Source organism: Osmerus mordax, chromosome 16, assembly GCF_038355195.1.
Source record: "Osmerus mordax isolate fOsmMor3 chromosome 16, fOsmMor3.pri, whole genome shotgun sequence".
NCBI classification, from domain to species: domain Eukaryota; kingdom Metazoa; phylum Chordata; class Actinopteri; order Osmeriformes; family Osmeridae; genus Osmerus; species Osmerus mordax.
Window position 1 is genome coordinate 14,194,862 of NC_090065.1, and position 15,882 is coordinate 14,210,743.

The window sequence follows — 15,882 nt, forward strand, 5'->3', positions numbered from 1 at the left end:
TTCCGTGTTTGAGTTTGGATTTGGCCATACAAGTTATTTATTTGTTGTTTCTTTGCTTGCGGCCCTGTAGAAAGAGCACTACTATAACCCCAACTGCTCTTTCTGGAACTACTCGGAGAGGAGCATGATGGGATACTGGTCCACCCTGGGCTGCAAGCTGCTGGACACCAACAAGAGCCACACCACCTGCTCCTGCAGTCACCTGACCAACTTCGCCATCCTGATGGCCCACAAAGGAAATGTGGTGAGTGGCCACAACCAACCAATCCCCCTGTTCCTCACACTCTCTCCTCCACGTTATCTACCCATGATGAGAACATGCTAGGTGCAAGATAACGTACACATGATTAGTTCAGAGCTGTGGGGTGGAGGAGTGGGGGGGGGTGAGGTGGGGGAGGGGTGGGGAGGGGGTGGTATTGAGAATAGCAGTGAGGTTTGATTTGAGGAATGTACATTTAGTCATTTTAGCAGACGCTCTTATCCAGAGCGACTTACAGTATGTATGGAGTCAGCTGCTTACTGCTCCCAGAGACACGGGCCCAGATTCAGGAATAAGATGGTCTGGAGCTAAGACTGTTATTGGAAATGAATTACATTTTATCTATGGCCCGTGACTAATAGCCCTCCGTGCACATGTGTGTCCCTGGGAATCATGGGATACGGCGTGCAATAAGCTTTCATTTGCATTTCCACTCGACGTGAAGTGGACTGGATCCATATGCTGGCAAATGCAATTACAATCCAATTACATGATAAATATTGTGTACTGCGAGCATCTAGCCAGTAATAAATGTGGAACATAAGTTCGCGGTTGAAATAATAGCATATCCCGACTCGTGAACTCTGTTCCTCGTCATCCGCTGCAACCCGAACCTTTACCACAAGTTTGAAGCCGAACCTCCGGGGCTAAGCCTTAACTCTCACCAACCCCTTCCAACCCACCTCAACTACAACTCCTGCCCTCAATAAAATTACAAAGCTAGGAAGAGATGACCTCACTTTTAATACCGCAGCTCTTGAATACGATTCTGTGTGGTGTTCTATTTCGGCGCGCTACCAGATTGAAATGTGTTCAGTGTCATAGCCTGTGACATGCGCTCTGATCTCCCGTTCGTAGAGAGAGCCCACGCCTGCCTCACACAGAACTGCTGCCGTGTGCGGCGCGTTGCTAATGACTTAACACGCCGCAACACGTGCCAGAGCACGCCAACATGCCGCCACGGCAACAACTGGCTGTGACATTGGGAATGTCTAGTTTGTGCGCTAGAGGTTGTGCTCGATGCCGCTGCCAGTCTTTATTAGGTATGGACATCTGGTCCCTGAGACAAACCTTGTCCCTTGCTGATGCGAGTCTAGCCTGTGTCACAGACATAGTCGCACCTGTCATAGTGTCGCAATTACAACTAAAAACGGTGGTATTTATACTTTTTGAATGGCTTTTTAACACCCAGAGGTGTGTTTAATTCCGTGCGCTCTAATAATCCCCCACCCCCCCCCTAAGCCTTCCTGCTGTGTGCCTGCGTGTCCTGCAGGAGGAGGGCAGCGTGCACGAGCTCCTGCTGACAGTGATGACCAGGATGGGCATCGCCGTGTCGCTGGTGTGCCTGGCCATCAGCCTCTTCACCTTCTGCTTCTTCCGGGGCCTGCAGAGCGACCGCAACACCATCCACAAGAACCTCTGCTTCAACCTTTTCATCGCAGAGCTGGTCTTCCTCGTGGGCATCAACATGACCGAGCCGCAGGTAAACACACACACTCCCACCCCCCCCCCCCCCCCCCCCCCCCCCGACCCGACGATAGACTAACCGATCAGGGTTGTAGGCCTGTTCTGTTTTTGAGGATTTCATCATTGTTCATCATCAAGGGAACAAACACGTCCTCATATTTTAATGGAATATCGAAATATAATTATATATATATCTATATAAGTGTGCTTGCCGGTTCTCCCCCCCCCCCCTCCCCCCCCCCCCAGGGGTAAATGTGTTCATCATTACGCCACTATAGGGTATAGCGGGGTCACAGTTTATCCTGCCATGTGTGCAGCTTCTAAATGTGTCCCCCTCCCCCATCCCCACCCTGCCCCTCAGCTGATGTGCTCCATCATCGCGGGGGTCCTCCACTTCTTCTTCCTGGCGGCCTTCTCCTGGATGTGTCTGGAGGGGGTGCAGCTGTACCTCATGCTGGTGGAGGTGTTTGAGAGCGAGTTCTCCCGCAGGAAGTACTACTACGCGTCCGGGTACCTCTTCCCGTCCCTGGTGGTGGTCATATCTGCAGCCATCGACTACCGCAGTTATGGGACTCAGAGGGCGTGAGTGAGCCGTCGCTTTGCGGTTTTCTTTCTCGATTTTCACACTGTGCGCATGTAGCAGGTTTTCCCGCCGTTGTGGCACTTGTATAAGGAACTGCATTCTCCCCCATACATGTATATGTATGGGGGAGAATGTGCTAGATATATGTGCTAATGAGAGCAACATCACACAGCCTGGTCTCTCCTCCGGCTGATAGCAAACGTACACCCTTGTCAGTGCTAAAAAAGAGGGCTGTGAGCAAAACCGCTACATTAATGAATGCTCTGGCTTGTTGCGCTGGTCTACTGGGCTGTTTTCCCTCCCTCTGTGTGAGGCGAAGTGGGGCTTTTTTCCCTTCTCTTTTTTCTTTTTTTTTCTTTTTTGTAATTCTCCAGTGGCCTTTATCCAAGAAGCAAAGCCAAATGATTTGTTACGTATATTCTCCACTACCTGGATGTATGTGGTGTAGATGACAGCACACTCACTTCTCCGGGGTCGAGGGGCACTGATCTCTTCATTTGAAGGGAAGTTCCCCTAAGATAATACACACATCTCTGATGAGAGCCATGTTATTTATTTTTTTTCCGGGAAGGTTCAGAACACAGTCAAGAGTGAGACCGGCTTCTCATTTGTAGACATTGGTAGACTCTGATGTCATGGATCCGGTACCACAACTGCTCAGTTCAGGTCCTTTATGGCTTGTAGCCAGCATGTTTTCAAGGTCAGGCTTTCATCACTGTAGCGGCGGGAGTGGGGGGGGAGGTTAGAGATGGGGGCGGGGGGATCATGGCTGCTGTAGTCTGTATCACACTGCCACCATCTCTCAAGCTCAGCTCTCAGCTGGGACTGATCGATGAACCGTAATGGCTTTATTGTAAGGGTGAGTGTAGGGAATGTGGGGCTTTCACAGAGAGCCAGAATGGGGGGGGGGGGGGGGGGGAGGGGGCTGTTGGTGTAACTGTTGGTGTAAGTGTGCTGTGGGTTGCAGGTGCTGGCTGAGGGTGGAGAACCACTTCATCTGGAGCTTCATTGGACCCGTCACCTTCGTTATTACGGTGAGGCTTGTTGCATCCAGCGTGCAAGGGGGTTTCACGGGGGTCTCTGTCTGTCTGTCTGTCTGGCGTTTTTTTATGAGATGAAAATCCCCCTTTCTCTCCTTTTTTAATATTTATTTATTGGTGCTATTTCCCCTGCGCAGTCACTTAGCTCTGCTTTTGCAAATCAATTAGCATGAATGGATAGTGGTCCATTACGTCCTGACATGAGGACATCAGGAGTCGCCCAACTATGAAATCCTCCTGAAATCAAAGCCGGGGCAGAACGGCAGCGGCCGGGCTGTTAGGTCTGGAGAGCGGGCACATCGACGATGCACTCCTCCTCTTCCTCCTGATTGCAGGAGGGGACGGAATTGTCAGCGGCGTGAAGGTCATTTGCTCAGCAAAGGGAAAGAAAAGGGTGGGTTGGTGGGGGGCGAAAGCTAGAGAGAGAGAATAGAGAGAGTTGGAACACAGAGGTAATGAGTGGGTGGCCAAGACGGCCATTACCAGCACGAACCCGAACCGTGCTCCGGATCATGACACATCCCTAGCCAATCCCAGAACACGGACGTCTCCATCTTCACCTTTTAATATTTCATGTGCTGGCTCACAAAGTTCATGCACAAGCGCGCGCGCACACACACACACACACACAGAGAAACCACGCCAGAGCTCACATGCTGGATATCTATTGATAGATCAAAAAGAGCACATGTGCACATGCTGTACATGTGTTGTACCGTACACAGGCTGTGGGGCGCGCCCTGCAGCGGGAGCTTGTTTTTTTTTGTGGTGTATTTTGGAGAAGGTGAGAGTCCCAGGGATGGTGGTGGAGGGGGGGGGGGGTGTCCCTTGGAGACTGGGCGTGGGGGACAGGACTCGTTTGCCTGGCTGTCTGGCTGTCTGGCTGGCTCATCAGATCTGTGTCATCACTCGCGGCCGTGTTAAAGGCATCTCCAGCAGCTCGACTCATGCACACGTAAAACGGCCCCGGTGGCCGGGAGACAAACACCACTCCGAGTCGTGATCTAAAAGCCCCTCTCTCTCTCTCTCTCTCTCTCTCTCTCTCTCTCTCTCTCTCTCTCTCTCTCTCTCTCTCTCTCAGTTCAGTTCAAAGGGCTTTATTCGAATGAAAACAATAATTGTTCATATTGCCAAAGCAACGGAAGAATTACAGAGATATTTATCAATTTAAAACATGGCCTTGTATATACTTATATGTTATACCCTCACATACAGAGAGACTCTCTCTTTCTGCACGCTCTCTCTCTCTCTCCTCTGTCCACTTTCTCTCTCTCCTTTGCCTTCTATCTCCATTAACTCTCTTTCCGTCTCTCTCTTTTTTTTCAAAACCAAGGTCTGTTTAGCTCCTGTGTTTAAACGTTTCCATTTTTTATGAGTTTAGAGGAGATGAGCAGCTTTTCTCAGCAGATTCAGGCCCAGATACTGTTTTGCGTGGCTTTGCGGTGTTGTCCTCCATTGCGGCTCCTGATATTTATTTTGGTTCGTATATGGATTGCTTTGGGTTTCTGAAGACACTTGCTTGAGGGCGGATTACAGAGGGAAGCCTTTAATAACTTAAGAATCAGGATATAGATTTTGTCCTCCTGAATATTCACCAAAGTGCTTTTTATAGGTTGGTGGTGAGCGAAATGGAAGCATGTCTTCTGCCTGTACTCCGGGTAGTAAGAGACCCTTCCATGCCACAAAAGCATCCAGAAGTCATAAAGTTAAATAGTTATGTATGGTTTAGATGCGGCTGTTTTTTCTGGCAACAGACAGTTGCTGAAATATGTCTGTCTAAATGCATCCCTCTCTCTGTCACTGGCTGTCATAACTGCTGTCCTAGGTAGACATACCTGTTTGGCTTGATTGTGGTTAGATACACATCAGCCTAAAATATGTGTTCTTTCTCTCCTTTCTTTCCCCCTCTTTTTGTCTGTCTCGTTCTCTCTCATCTAATGAGGAATAACACTCTGTACGAGGCTGCTTGGCCAAGGTCTGGGGTTGTGCATTACATGAGTTACAAGAGAGGAAGGGGCCTTGAAGGCCGTTTGTCAAAGACGATACAAAAACACGAACCCAGACCTCTCTTATTTCTTGTTATATGGTGCGCTTTATTATTTTCACCGAGGCCACAAAGTTTCATATCCATCTGGGTGAGTTATGCCAGGGTACATACTGGTAAGCACAGTAACACCCACTGTATGCTCAGCACTGTCTGACAAGCCCTGGATGTCAGGAAATGAACGCTTCACGTCCAAAGTGCGCTGCTTTAACCTTGACATGCCTCTTGTTTTGACAGCTCAATCTCATCTTTCTGATGGTGACGATGTACAAGATGGTGAAGCACTCCACTTCCATGAAACCAGACTCCTCCAGGCTGGGGGGGATCAGGTGAGGGCGGCGCGCCGATCACAGCGGGGGCTTCTGGGTCATACCACTGTGTGTGAGAAAGGGGGGGAGCTTCAAAATACAAAGAAATATAAAGTGCACTACCTTGCCTTGGCTTTGTTTATGTCATATTCAATCTGTATTTGACCTTTTACACTTCCTCTTATTTCTCTCAAAAGTGCCCCGGCACCAAGATATGCTTTTCAGATTTGATGTCTATCCTGCCTTTTTACTTGGTTTTATAAGGCCAGTGTTTGCACTCTGCTGAGGTTATATTGGCTCTTTTTATTTCTACCATAACTGCATCTTTGACCTCATGTATCAGTCGCTCCTGTGCTGGCATGGTTTACAGGCTCCCCCTGGACAGTTGGCCCAAACATATGGCTCATAGATTTAAGGGTGGAGAAACTGGAAATGGGCCCATTCCCTCCATTGTAAAAGCCAGTCAGGGAGGCGGATAAATAAAGACCAGTCCCATGCCATGTTTTTGTCCCAGTTACTTGATCAAATAGTCTCAAGACAAAACAACATGTTTTATTCCTTCTCAGACGTAACATGATGCATCTCCCATATGTGTTTCTTTCTTTAGCTGTAGCAGGGGAAGGAACAAAAAGTAATTTAATCGACCTTTGCGTTGTGCTATCTGGGCAGTTGAGTTGAGTTTAAAAAGAGCCTGCATTTGTAGATAGCGACTCTTTTCAAACGCAAAAATTCAAAGTGCGAAAAACTCATTAACTGTCATTAATTGGGGTCCACCTCCAATCGAACATGTATTTACTCCAATGTCAAAAGCGGGAAAACTTTCCACAAAGGCTGTGGAACCAATCGGTGGCGCTTGAAAGACAAAAGGCGTTTGCGCCCACGCACAAATACCATCAAATGAAAAGGACGCCCAGAAATGCCTAGCACAGTAGAGCTAATCGGTCGCATCTCTTCCTTTTTCACCCATCCTATTCATCTCACTGTCCATGGAATTTCTCTCACAATCGTGCCACAATGGTGCCTCGGCTGTCCCAGCGCTCTGCCTTTCTTCTCCGTCCTCTCTGTGTCTCCCAGGGAGACAGCTCACTTCTGTCCCATGTATCGATGGCTCGCTTCACCACCTGTCGTCATTGGAAGATCACCGCCGGTTATCTGATTTCCTCTAGGCGTTCCTGGAAACCTCTGGAAACCGGCTGTCTCTGCAATTGTTGAAGCCCGAGCTCCCGGGAGGAGATATTGTTTGACTCGGTGTCGTAAGCTCTGTGGACATTCCAAAAGCAGACATCAGCAGTTCGAACGTCCAGAGCTGTGCTGTGTGTAAATAACATGTCTAGTTGAAAAGGATTCAGCAGGCTTATCTTCCTGCACAGGAGAAACCTCGGGGAGGAAGCGCACACTTTTGAGATGAGGAAACGGGAGAACGGGAGGCTTCATGGAGGATGTCGTTTTAACGCCCACCGTGGCGCTCTGCTGTGTGTGTGTGTGTGTCGTCAGGTCCTGGGTGATGGGGGCCTTCGCCCTGCTCTGCCTGCTGGGGCTGACCTGGTCGTTCGGCCTGTTCTTCCTCAACGATTCCTCCGTGGTCATGGCCTACCTGTTCACCATCTTCAACACCCTCCAGGGCATGTTCATCTTCATCTTCCACTGCCTCCTCCAGAAGAAGGTACTGTGTGTGTGACCCAACCCTTTCTGTGTCGCATCTCCCACGAGAGGAGCATACACACACTGACACACACTGACACACACACATCTCGAACGGAAATATTTGCCTTTGAAGCACAGCTAAACTGACTTTTATTCTTTTTTATTTTGTGAACAGCATCTCTTGACATTTAAGTCATCTCGATTCCAGGAACACCAGCTGTTCATATTTGTCAAAAATGCCCCCTCTTTATGGTATTTTAGTGTCAACTTTGAATATGGGCCAGATTTATCTCTAGAGATATGCCATTTTGATCTGCTGTCAGCTGGGTGACATTTAATAAAGATTTAGATCCTGTGTGTGTGTGTGTGTGTGTGTGTGTGGAGGGGGGTTCACCTGTCATGTCTACATTGTTCTGACTCCCCCTTCCTGGCCGTCCCGCAGGTGCGTAAAGAGTACAGCAAGTGTTTCCGCCAGTCCCAGTGCTGCCGGCGCCTGCCCTCCGAGGGGCCCCACAGCGCCGCCAAGACGGCCACGTCCCGGTCCACCGCCCGCTACTCGTCCGCCACGCAGGTACAGGACAGGGTCTGTACCTCCCCCGCCCAGTACCCTCCGCTCAGGCCTGCTGGTCCTCTCTCTCCACCCAGAGGAGCTTGTTCCCCTGGCCCCACCACAGCCCTCATCACAGCAGATGGTTCTGAACAGTCACACGTGAACACGTGAGCCCCCGCCCCTCACAGTAGAGGGATGGTGCTGAGCGTGTGATCGTAGACGCAGAGAAATGACACACTGCCTGTACACACTCCAGTATTACTCGAGTTTTTAGTCACGTATACTAAATGTACGAAGTCATATATACTAACAGAAATACTTTATTTATATGACCGCGTTTACTCATTCAGCAGGTACAACGACGTGCATGTGATGCCCATTCCTGCACGTTCAGGACTGACTCCCACCAGGACGGGGCTTGGCGCTGACATGTCTGCTTTCCCTGTGTTCCCAGAGTCGCATCAGGAGGATGTGGAACGACACGGTGAGGAAGCAGTCCGAGTCGTCCTTCATCTCAGGAGACATCAATAGCACCTCCACTCTGAACCAGGGTGAGCTGACACCGCCAGCCACATATCCCATTCTATTTGTCCCAGCAGCAGGAGATGCACCAGGGATATATATATATATTTCTATTTGACAATGTACATTTTATTCATTTAGCTTGAATCCAAAGCGACAATATTTTTTGGGGTATATATACATATGTTAGTGTAACAGAACCATTATCTGAAGTTACACAGTTCAGAATAAATATGTACAAGTTGGTCAGTTTGGTGGACTTGTTTTGGCCAGCTACCAGCAAAAAAAAACCCACCTTAATTGTTCCCATCCCACCTTCAAAGTCCGTGACCAAGGCGTTGTTGTCAGAGGAGCACAGCTGCTACTTGTTGTGTCGTTAGGGGATGGTGACGTGTGCTGTTTAGTTTGGCGTGAGGTGTTGGCTGACGAGGAGATGGTTTTCAACTCTGGGCGACCCAGGCCCTCTGGATCTAGCTGCTTCCATGACTCACTGCTGAACGGCAGGCATCGTCGGGCAGCTGGCGAGGAGGGGGGTCACAGCTGGGAGAGTATCTCCTCAGAGTCTCTTCAACGTGTACCCCAACCGAACTGGAGCTGCTCGCTAAAGTCAAATGCCTTCCCAATAAATATTTATTAAAAATAATAATATGGACGATAATTAATCACACTAAAATGTTTTCAACTGAATTTTAAAGGAATGTTCATCTTTTGGCAGGATGTTTGTAATAAGAGTCTGACTTGGCTAAATGTCATCGCAAGTTTTGGGTTCATAACTTTTCCCAGAACATAAGTATTTTGTACAGCAAGTCTGTGATGATAATGATGAAACGGCAGAAGGGAGTTAGACTTCCGTGTCACTTTTGTGAGCCTGCTCAACGATGGGAGATGCAGACGTGTTTACACGGCTAACACAGTGGGTAATAACCACGCGGGGCTTCGACGTCTTCACTTACATCAATTATTCCTCTCTTCTCTCTCACCCCCTTCCTGTCTCCCTCATCTCCCCCCTGTGTCCTCACTCCTTCTTCTCCCACTCCCTCCGCTCTCTCGCTCTTCTCGCAGGAATGACTGGCAACTACCTCCTCACTAACCCTCTGCTGAGAGCCCACGACACTAACAACCCCTATAACAACCTGCTGGCGGAAACGGTGGTGTGCAACACCCCCTCGCCTCCGGCTTTTCACTCTCCAGGTGCTCCTCCACCTTTCACCTCTCTCCTTTTCTTGGTCTAGATGCGTTTGTTTTTGCCCGCTTTTGAAGTTAATTGAAACGGCGTACTTCGGGGTTGTCGCCCCTCGACCCCGACACAGCATGAAGTGTTGAAAGGCCTCGCTGTAGAGCCCCCCCCTCCCCTTCCCTCCCCTCTATCTTTACTCTGTCTCTATCTATGCAAGTGCTTTTTTTAAAACACAGCGAGAGATAAGGCTCGGAGCGCTCTGAGCTATCTGCCCAGACTACATAAGAGCATGTGGGGAAATCAAGTCCGAATTTCCCCTGATCTTCAGCACGCTTTCCTCGTATCTACATGTCTAAATGATATCTTTACAACATAATTTTTGTATAGTATTATTTTTGTTACCACACTTCCTTTCTCAAGCCAGATTGATGATTGGAATGCTGTCAGTGTTTTCCGTGACCTACTTTACCCTCTGTCATAGCGGGAGGAGGGGGGGGGGGGAGAGGAGAGGAGAGGAGGAGGAGGAGATAAGGCATGCTACGGCGCACACGCGCGCACACACAGTCGGAAGAAAAGGAAAGGGGAGGGAGAAAAAAAAAAAAACACACAGAAGCACATGACGCAATGCAGGCAGAATTCTACACCCCGAGATATGCAGAGGCATTTGATGATGAAAGGGGGACGGAAGGCGGTACGGGGCAGGGTAAATGCGAGAGGAAGGAAGGATTCATGATAACGTGCATGCCGCAGCAGCTCTCTTGATTCGGAGCGTCTTGGAGCTCACACTCGCATCACAATGAGAGCACTTCCAAGTCTGGCTCCTGCCTCTTTCCACGGCGCAAGGTTGGAGCCTATCACGGATTTCACAGAAATCAAAGACACGCCGCTAATCGCGTCGCGAGTCCAATCTCGGCATCAAACGGCCCGCATATTTAGAACTCCCCGTGTGCAATCAAACAACCTTTTTAAAGACATGAGATGTTTATCTTCACAGTCACAACAATGTTAGCATATTTTATCGGAGTGGCATAGATGGATGGAAAGTGGCAACAGCTAATGAACAGGTTATTGTACGTTTCATCATAATTGGCATCTAACCTGTAGAGACGCCGCTTAGTCAGTCCTCTCGTATGAGCAGAGTAACCATGTGGAAGGCCAGCCGATGCAGAATGGCAGAGGAGGTAGGGAAAACACTTCAAAGCATCTAGAGCCAAGAAAAAACATTTAGCACACAACCCAGGTCCAAGAGTTGCAATATGGTCCCAACAAAAATGGATGTTTATGAGGAAGTGGTTCAGGATTAGTCACTGGTTGTGGCTGTAACAGGAAGATCATACTGGGATGATCAACTACCATGTTTCAAGGCTGTAGTGAGAGAGCCTACCTAGTTCTGACTTGTTGGCTTCTTTCAAATGTCCCCTGCAGTCTTCATATTGGCCAAGAGGATAAGCATGGCTTCTATTATATATGTATTAATATGAAATAATACTCTGCAGATGTTCATTTGATGCAGTAAAAAATGGAAGAGAGAACATCTTGGATGAATCTCCTTTGGACCGTTTCCCAGAATGCAGCTGTCTCGGTGTCCTGTTAAATTCTGTTCACATCACTTCCCTCCTCCCTGTAGATAATACCTGTCTGCATTAAAATGATTGCTGATGCATAAACAAATGCAAATGTTCACCCGGTTAAAAAAAAAAAATATATATATATACTTCTCAACCCCAAAGAATCATTCCCCCTTTTTGCCCCCTCGTTTCCCCCCTACTCCTCCCCACCCCGTCCACACTCTTTTTATTAGAAACGTCTTTGATGTCTGTTTTTACTCTCCTTTTCTCTCTGCTAAAGAGACGCTCCTTATCTCCACGGCAATGACATTGTAGCGCTTCAATCCTTCCCCCCCCCCCCCCCCCCCCCCACCCCAATCTCACATTCGCGTCTATTCAGACTAATTTAGCTGAAATCTTAGACTTCCATCTCCCTTTCTCCTGTGCATGTAGGCGACTCGGAGACAGCCAGTGTTCTCTTTCAACCCCCGCTCAGCCTCTCATTCCGATTCCTTTCACATCAAACCACCTTGTAAAACCACAGCACACCCACCCGGACCCGCACCACTGTTTATTAGGGCCAATTATGGGGGCTTCACAAGAAGTTATCAATGTAATCTACTGTGTATGTCATTGTCTATCTATTAAGTAGGTACTTGTAGAAACATTTAAGCCCCCCCCCCACCAGTCCTGTTCTAAAGAGAGAGAGAGAGAGTAATGATATGACAATGTAACTGCCATTTAAACTGTGATCAGACTGTGATTGCTTGCCGCCGAGCCCCACCACCTGCCAAGTTCTGGATTCAGTCGTCCTCAGGATTCACCGTCCATTTCCCCGAGCCATTCCTTTCCAAAGCATTCCGATTCAGTCATGACAGAGGTTCATAAGGGCTCTGTGAAAGAGCACTCATAGGAGCCATTTTGAGACATTGTGGGGAGTTTACCCTCAAGGAGCCCAATCCGAGAGCGGACTGACTGAATCCAGACCTGGTTTTTGAAGCCCCCCCTCCCCTTTTGTCTTATTTCAGTAATTTCTCCTTTCTGCTGCAATTGAAAAAAGGCATCTGTTTTTACTTTTTTTTTTTTTTTTTTTTTTTTTTTTTTTTTGCACATCAGCAGTTCTTAGGCCAGATAGCCTGAGCAGACACACTTGATGTGAGTGGTGGCAAAGTGAGTCATTGCACCCTGCCTGTGTGTCGTGGTGTGTTGGGGGGCGTTGCTGTGCTTGTGGGTCCCCATGCTGAGAGGTGGCCTGGCATTTGTGTTGGACATAAGTCACTCTTTGTCTTGCATTTTCTTTTCTTTCTCTCCTTTCTTTCTTTCTTTCCGTCCTGAGAGTGGAATGTTTTTTATTTGTTGTCATTTCCAAGCCACCTCCCCGCACAGCTTCATTCTTTCCTTTTCTCATTTCTGTGGATGTCGTATTGTGAGCGGTTGTTACTTGGCCCGTTGCATTTCAGTGTGTCGCTGTATGTTTTAACATCTTTAATTTCGTCTACTTTCTTGTGGCCTAATATTGTTCAGCAACACCTCTAATACTTGTTGTGACTATAACAACTAACTATTACATCCTCACATGTTCTGTAAACTTAACTGCATTCAGATATCTACATCACAGATAAGCAAACAGATAACACCCAAAGCGGTGATAGAGCGGAGGTGTCCTGAGCAGTATGAACCCCCGGATGTCATAGACTTGTTTGTGGTTCAGAGCAGGTCGGGAGCTGCACGTCTAATCCACGCCTCTCGCCTGTCGTTGCAGGGCAGCACTCTCTGACCAACAGCAGGGACATCAGCGCCATGGACACCCTCCCCCTCAACGGCAACTTCAACAACAGCTACTCCCTGCGTGACGACGACTACGAGGACGTGGGCGTGCGCGCCCCCGGCGACCTGGGGGGCCTCAGCCTGGACGACGCCGCTTTCGAGAAGATGATCATCTCCGAGCTGGTTCAGAACCACCTGAGGCCCCGCGGGGCCCCCAAGGGCCACGACCTCCCCAGGGAGAAGGGGCGGGACAGGGCCCCTCCCCCCCAGACCAGGGCAAGGGGTGACCGAGGTGGGGGTGGGAGCGGCAGCGAGGACGACGCCATCGTAGTGGACCACGCCCAGACCTCGCCCCCCCAGAGGGGGGTCGGACTGGGGGGAGGCCACCCCACCCTGGAGCTGCTGCTGCACCCCCACCACAAGGAGGCGCTGGAGGCCCCCCTGCTGCCCCAGAGGACTCACTCCCTGCTCTACAGCGCCCAGAAGGCCCCCCGCAGGGCTGAGGGCTGCCACACCTCAGAGACCGTGACGACCGGGGAGGACATGGACCCCCATTCGCCGAACAACAACAGAGACTCCCTGTACACGAGCATGCCTAACCTGAGAGACTCGCCCTCCCCCCCGGCCTCGCCCTACCCCCCCGAGGAGGAGGAGGAGGAGGAACTCTCCCCCTCCACTAGGAGCGAGGGCGAGGACCTCTACCACAAGAGCATGCCTGAGCTGGGCGATGGGCCCCAGCCCCTGTCCTACTACCACATAAACCGGGGCACCAGCGATGGGTGCATCGTCCCACCTAGCGCTGAAGACTGCGTGCCCGAGGGAGAGGGCCCCCGGGACGGACAGATGCAGCTCATCACCAGCCTCTGAGCAGGGGGAACGCCATCCTTCTGTTTGCACCGGCCTGAACATATCTGGGCTTTTGGTTGATGTCAAAACGGTTTGCCAAGCCCTCCTCTGCACCCTCAATACACTTCCTGTCAGTACAGGATGTTTGTGGGTAGGAAGGGAGGAGATGGATGACTTTTTTTTCCTCACACAGACGTGATTAAAATACACGAAATGTCCTTGTGAAACCCGGCGTCTTTTCGAACTGGAACTGCTCTGCTGTTCATCTAGACGAGGAGACAATAGTGCACAGACCACTCCGAGTGTTAGAGAGAAACCTGGCGCCACTCCTGTCCAGCTTTCATTTGTATTATATTAAAGACAGCGAGAACAAAAGACATGGTCCGGGTTTAGAACTGTGGAATGTTCCTGATGTTCTGGAGGAGATTCCAGAACCAAAGTCCAATAACCAGGATGTGTTTGGTCCTGAACTCTCATCACCAGAGAACTGCTACCACTCTGTCAGGACTGGAGACATTTAGATACCACTAATTCAAGACTCAGGCCTTATATTTTCTCTATTGCACATTTAACTGTTGTCAAAGTAACAGCTGAAGAAAATATATTTTGCTGTACCACAGGTGTAAAAAGTGAACAAAAAAAGTTACGGCAACCATTCAGTGACTATGACCTTTTAATGTTGAGGCAATCATTTTTGAGAAAAAAAAATAAGGTTGTTCAAATGGTGGAAATGTGGTTTTCCTTTCACACTTGACTCATTGTAGTATGTTTGAACAAAAAAAAAAAAGTTACAAATCCCTTATGAAACCATGCTCACATCTGCTTGTGAAGTGCTTTGCTTTCATGAATGGTGAGTTTTGCCAGTAATATATTTGTCAACACCATGCCATGCACAGATTTGGAGTAAATTGGATCGTTGTGTAATTTATTTTACTTGAAGAAATTTGTCAGGATACTTTTTATGTCAATACGATATTCAAGTTTTATGAACGTATTTCAGAGTTTGACACAAATTAATTTATTATTTTTGAACTATTGAAAATTGAAAAAGAAAATGGTTGGACTGTGTGACTTGTTTCAGCACTGTTTAGTTTCATTTCATTTCTTTTGTAAGAGCCCATTGTCAGACAATATACAATTCAACTCTTGTTTGATATCAAATAAATGTGAGATTTTTCTTGTTTGCAAATGTCTTTTTTTCTTGATTTAAAATATTTTCATGCAAAAACAAAGAAAATACATTCATATCTATATTAGCATCAAGTGTTAGTCCACTGTCAGGCTTAGTTCAAGGTTGATAGCTTTGATTACAGGGACAGTTTAGCGTGTCAGTCAACCCTCCCAGACAGTAAGTGCTAGGGTGGATGAGACGGCTTATGGAGTCAGCTGATGTGCTGCACTATATAAATTGCACTGTGTTCCTCCCCTGTGGGTCCTGGTTCAGCTGACCACCCAGCTGTTTGGAGCAGACACTCGTCTAGTCGCTTCACTGTGAGCTGTGACACACACTCTATTAGCCGGCGCTGGATGCCAGTTCTCTGTCAGCCTCTGCATCTCAAGCCAAGGCAGAGCTTCAGGTCCAGAGTGTCTCTCCGCCTCACTGTTTTCAATGTCAGCCTCTCCGTTTACACAGAGCCATCCAGCAGGCCTGCAGGACAGTGAGTGGAGCCTGGAAATGATATGGAAACTTGGCTCCAGTTCAGTTGTAAATCAAATGAAATGCAAAGCTGATGACCAGCTCCTCTAACAGTTGGTCTGGAAAGAGCCCGTGTGGTCTATGGAGGCTTCTTCAGGGCTTCCTGTCAAACAGGACTGGTGCGTGGTCTGCTGCTCTGCCATGCAACACCTCCCAGGTCACTCAGAACACAGGGCCAGCTCAGAACACAGGGCCTGCTCAGAACACAGGGCCTGGGGGCATGCCAGCTCACTGACCATGTTCTGCCACAGGCTGATTTCCCAGTGTGTCCGTGTGTGAGTTCATCATAACTCAAACAAAATAATTATGATGGAAATCTCCAGCTTCCTTCAAGAAGCTTTAGGGCTGGTTTTGCATGATGCATATATATTGGTTCATTATCGCTCTGTAATCTGTCCGCTATATTAGCTTTCTCACCTTCAAGTACAGTGG

The 15,882-nt window shown here is 48.7% G+C and overlaps 1 protein-coding gene across 1 annotated transcript in view; it reads left to right on the forward strand.

Moving 5' to 3' along the window:
• LOC136958537 (adhesion G protein-coupled receptor L2-like) overlaps positions 1–14,937 on the forward strand; it is a 65,125-nt gene extending 50,188 nt beyond the window's left edge. The window contains exons 12-21 of the mRNA XM_067252518.1: positions 71–244; positions 1,533–1,742; positions 2,088–2,308; positions 3,277–3,343; positions 5,631–5,722; positions 7,196–7,364; positions 7,788–7,916; positions 8,350–8,446; positions 9,480–9,608; positions 12,904–14,937. Coding sequence (XP_067108619.1) covers positions 71–244; positions 1,533–1,742; positions 2,088–2,308; positions 3,277–3,343; positions 5,631–5,722; positions 7,196–7,364; positions 7,788–7,916; positions 8,350–8,446; positions 9,480–9,608; positions 12,904–13,775 — 2,160 coding nt within the window. The 3' untranslated portion in view covers positions 13,776–14,937. The remainder of the gene's footprint in view (positions 1–70; positions 245–1,532; positions 1,743–2,087; positions 2,309–3,276; positions 3,344–5,630; positions 5,723–7,195; positions 7,365–7,787; positions 7,917–8,349; positions 8,447–9,479; positions 9,609–12,903) is intronic.
• The last annotated feature ends 945 nt before the right edge of the window (positions 14,938–15,882 follow it).